Source organism: Mus pahari, chromosome 17 (assembly GCF_900095145.1).
Source record: "Mus pahari chromosome 17, PAHARI_EIJ_v1.1, whole genome shotgun sequence".
Lineage (NCBI taxonomy): Eukaryota > Metazoa > Chordata > Mammalia > Rodentia > Muridae > Mus > Mus pahari.
Window position 1 is genome coordinate 46,870,907 of NC_034606.1, and position 4,124 is coordinate 46,875,030.

The window sequence follows — 4,124 nt, forward strand, 5'->3', positions numbered from 1 at the left end:
CCTGCCTCTCCCTCCTGAGTGCTGGGATTAAAGGCGTGTGCCACCACGCCCGGCTGCCATACATACTTTTAATCCTTGCTCTGGAGACAGAAGCAGGTGAATGGACCTCTCTTAGTTAAGGCTAGCCAGGTCTCAAGACCTTGTCTCAGAATGAAAAATGTTAGATGCTGTTTTTTATTTATACTCACCATGTGTACTAAGTACTATATGTTCTGCCTTTGTCATATCATATATTTTTCATTTTCACAGGCACAAATGTCCAGTTCTTCTTGCCCAGTGAACTCTCCTATAATGCCTCCAGGGTCTCAAGGGAGCCATATTCACTGTCCTTCTCTGCCTCAACAAGCTCATCAGAATTCACCTTCTCCTGTTCCTAGCCGAACCCCTACTCCTCATCATACCCCCCCAAGCATAGGGACTCAACCACCACCAGCAACAGCAATTCCAGCACCTGTTCCTACACCTCCCGCCATACCACCTGGACCACAGCCCCCATCTCTGCATCCCTCATCTAGACAAACACCTACACCACCAACACATCTGCCTCCCCCAGTGCAGCCTTCACTTCCTGCTGCTCCTTCTGCTGACCAGTCCCAGCAACAGCCTCGCTCACAGCAGAGCACAGCAGCTTCTGTTCCTACCCCAACCGCACCATTGCTGCCTCCTCAGCCTTCCACTCCGGTAAGTTGCTGTGTATTGGAGTGTCTGTAGAATAAGTTAAGCTCCTGCAATGTTTTTGTTTTTCTTTCTCATGGTTTTGTTTAGTTTTGCCCCCCATTTTGCTTTATTCTATGTTCTAGGGTAAAAAAGTATGTCATCACAATATAATTTATTTACATAAAGACATTTTGAAACAGATTAAGTTGCAGTACTGAGAAATTACACTAAAACATTATGGGTCTAATTACACGTAATCACACAGGTCAGAGGACAACCTGTAGCAGTTGGTTCTCCTCTTCTACCAGGGGTCAAATTAAGGTTGTCAGACTTGATAGCAGGTGCCTTTACCCAGTGAATCATATTGTCCCTATTTTCATTTTTTTAATACTTTGAGTGTCTTTGAGGAAGTCTTCTTTGGAACTAACACCAAAAACTTGGTAGCTGTTCAAGTAAAACCAACCAACCAGCATTGGGGGTTCCCATTCTTCCTATTCTTTGTTTTTTTGTTTTTTGGGGTTTTTTTTTTTTTTGGTTTTTTGAGACAGGGTTTCTCTGTGTATCCCTGGCTGTCCTGGAACTCACTTTGTAGACCAGGCGGGCCTTGAACTCAAAAATCCGCCTGCCTCTGCCTCCCGAGTGCTGAGATTAAAGGCATGCGCCACCACGCCCAGCTCATATCTCCTTATTCTTAAGATGAGCTGAGTAAGAGGAGACACCAGTGAGTCCAGTGATACTGCTCCCAACACAAGTGGTCACTGCTGTGTAGCTTAAAATCAAACTCTGAGCAACTGACAAGCTTTTGTGTGCTTTTCTTTTTGTCTCTGTAGCTTTCTCAGCCTGCTGTGAGCATTGAAGGCCAGGTATCAAACCCTCCATCTACTAGTAGCACAGAAGTGAATTCTCAGAATATTCCTGAGAAGCAGCCTTCACAGGAAGTGAAAATGGAGGCTAAAATGGAGGTGGATCAACCAGAACCAGCAGATGCTCAACCTGATGATACAAAGGAGGTGAGGTTGTTATGAAAGGAGATTGGAGGAGTGAGATAGTAAATAAACAAGGTGATGGTAATGGACTTACTCCCAGGGGTATGTCTGTAAAATACTGAAAATTCCTGTCTTGCCTTTCAGACTAAAGCTGAGGATGTTAAAGTAGAACCTACAGAAATGGAGGAGAGAGGCTCTGAGTTAAAAACTGAAGTGAAAGAGGAAGAAGACCAGCCAAACACCTCTGCTACCCAGTCCTCCCCGGCTCCTGGACAGTCGAAGAAGAAGAGTAAGTAAAGGCTCCAGAGGTATTCCATTTGGTAAAATGCTTGTCCCACAGACACTCAAGATCTGAGTTTGTTTCCCACCAATTGTGTGCATACTTCAGGTGTGTGAACATCTTTAATCCCAGTGCTTGGGAGGCAGAGGCAGAAAAATCTGAATTCAAGTCTAGCCTTGTTTACTACATAGCAAATTCTAGTTAAAGCTGAGGTAGACTGCGAGACCCTGTCTTATAGCTGAGCACTGTGGTACACTTGTAATTTGACAACTGGTGAAGTAGAGACAAGGAGGATCCCTGGAACTTGCTGGTTAGTGAGTGTAGGCCCTGATGCTACTAAGACTCCAATTTGGCAGGGGTTGAGGATAGAGAATGAAGAGAGTTAAGAGTGCTTAACTGCTTTTACAAAGTATTCAGATTGGACTCACAGCAACCACAGGGTAGGTTCTACCTACCTACCTGTAACTCCAGTTCCAGGGTCTGGAACACCCACTTTTGTCTTCAGGCTTTAGTACATAAATTCACACAAACCTAGAAATAGATAAAAATGAAGTATTAAATGTGGAAAACAAGGTTATTAACCTAAATAAAAACACTCATCTAATGTTGACCCTTTGTCTCCAAACACAGAGAGAGACACAGACATACATACTCACAGGGCAGCCATGTTGGAAAGAGTGTTGACTCCTGCAAATTGTTCTTTGAACACTCCAAATTCATTCATGCACAAGTACATAAAATGCTCACAGATAAATTAACTTAAAATTTTTAAATTATCGATCTCTTATTTCTTGAACTCTTAATAGCTTGCATTCCATAACAGGGCCTTAATCTCTCTATCTCCCACACCCTTACCTCAAACATCTCCCTGCATTATTGTGCCTGGTGTTAGAAGGACAGCTACACCATGTGCTGCTACACCAGTTCAAAGAGAACATTGCCAGCCCCGCTTGACAGAACCCCTCTTTCCACACAGCTTTTGGACTGTTTCTTTGAGAAGTCTTTTCTGTGCTTTTAGGAGCCTTTGATTTCTTTTTCTATTTGGCCAAGTTCATTCTCAATAAACCTGCAGCAGGAAAAGTAACTCATCTATAAGGGATAGAACACCTCTGTTGTTTTACAGCAAGTAGTTAAATCAGAGTGGGAATTAAAAATAGAAAGTGAGCCCTTAGGGTTCTCTGAGGACCATGCCACCTCAGTGTCTAGGATACTTCAGGTGCTTTTAGAACTTTAAACATGCATGTCTTTAACACCCCTTTGCTCAGTCAGTAATTGATTTCAATGGACTCTCTCTAAAGTTTTCAAACCAGAAGAATTACGCCAGGCTCTGATGCCAACATTGGAGGCACTTTACCGGCAGGACCCAGAATCTCTTCCCTTTCGTCAGCCTGTGGACCCACAGCTTCTAGGAATCCCTGTAAGTATTTGGTATTTTTCTATTTCCTTTTAGATAGAGAAACAGCTTTATTAACATGATTGGTGTTACAGAAGTTACCCTGTGTACAGTGTACAAGTTTTAGCATTTTCATTGTTATACAGCTATCACCATGGTTTTCATTTTCATAACCTCCCCCAATAAACCCCACGTCCATTAAAATTGCTAGTTGTGGCTCTCTTACTTTCCCAGCCTTAGGGCCGCCTAACTCCTGGATTTTTCTAGTTTGGCATCACACTCAGTGTAGAATGAAAGCTTAGCAAGTGCTTTGCACTGACCCCTAGTTACCAGTACAACCTTTGAGGTTCTTCCATTTTATGTGACTGTGTCACCCAGTGCTTCCTTTAAATCATTTAGTATTCAGTTATGTTGATATTACTGCATTTTGTGTATGTATTTAATTGAGAAGTATTTGGTTATTTCCAGTTTGGGGCTATTGAGAATACGACTGCTGTGAAGATTGGTGTACAAGTACTGCTTTGCCTATTTGTTAAGATTTTGAGAGAGTTTCTTTATACCTCACATTATCCTTGAACTTGTAGATCCTGCCTTGGCCTTCATGCACTGATACTACAAGAGTGTGTAAATGTTTATGTGTTACAGATTTATTTTTATCTCTTTGGTATGTTAGAGGTACACTTGTTGAGTCAACAATTTATTATCACCTGAACAACTATAGATCACAGCAGAAAGATGAGTCCCTGAATATTTATGTGTATGATCTGTCTCTCTCTCTCTCTCTCTCTCTCTCTCTCTCTCTCTCTCT

General features: G+C 42.3%; 1 protein-coding gene across 1 annotated transcript in view; it reads left to right on the plus strand.

The window, feature by feature from the left end:
• Window positions 1–4,124, plus strand: part of Ep300 (E1A binding protein p300) — a 69,281-nt gene that overhangs the window by 43,169 nt on the left and 21,988 nt on the right. Inside the window, exons 14-18 of the mRNA XM_029547868.1 lie at window positions 250–681; window positions 1,488–1,667; window positions 1,788–1,932; window positions 3,222–3,351; window positions 3,528–3,582. Of these exons, the coding sequence (XP_029403728.1) occupies window positions 250–681; window positions 1,488–1,667; window positions 1,788–1,932; window positions 3,222–3,351; window positions 3,528–3,582 (942 nt within the window). The remainder of the gene's footprint in view (window positions 1–249; window positions 682–1,487; window positions 1,668–1,787; window positions 1,933–3,221; window positions 3,352–3,527; window positions 3,583–4,124) is intronic.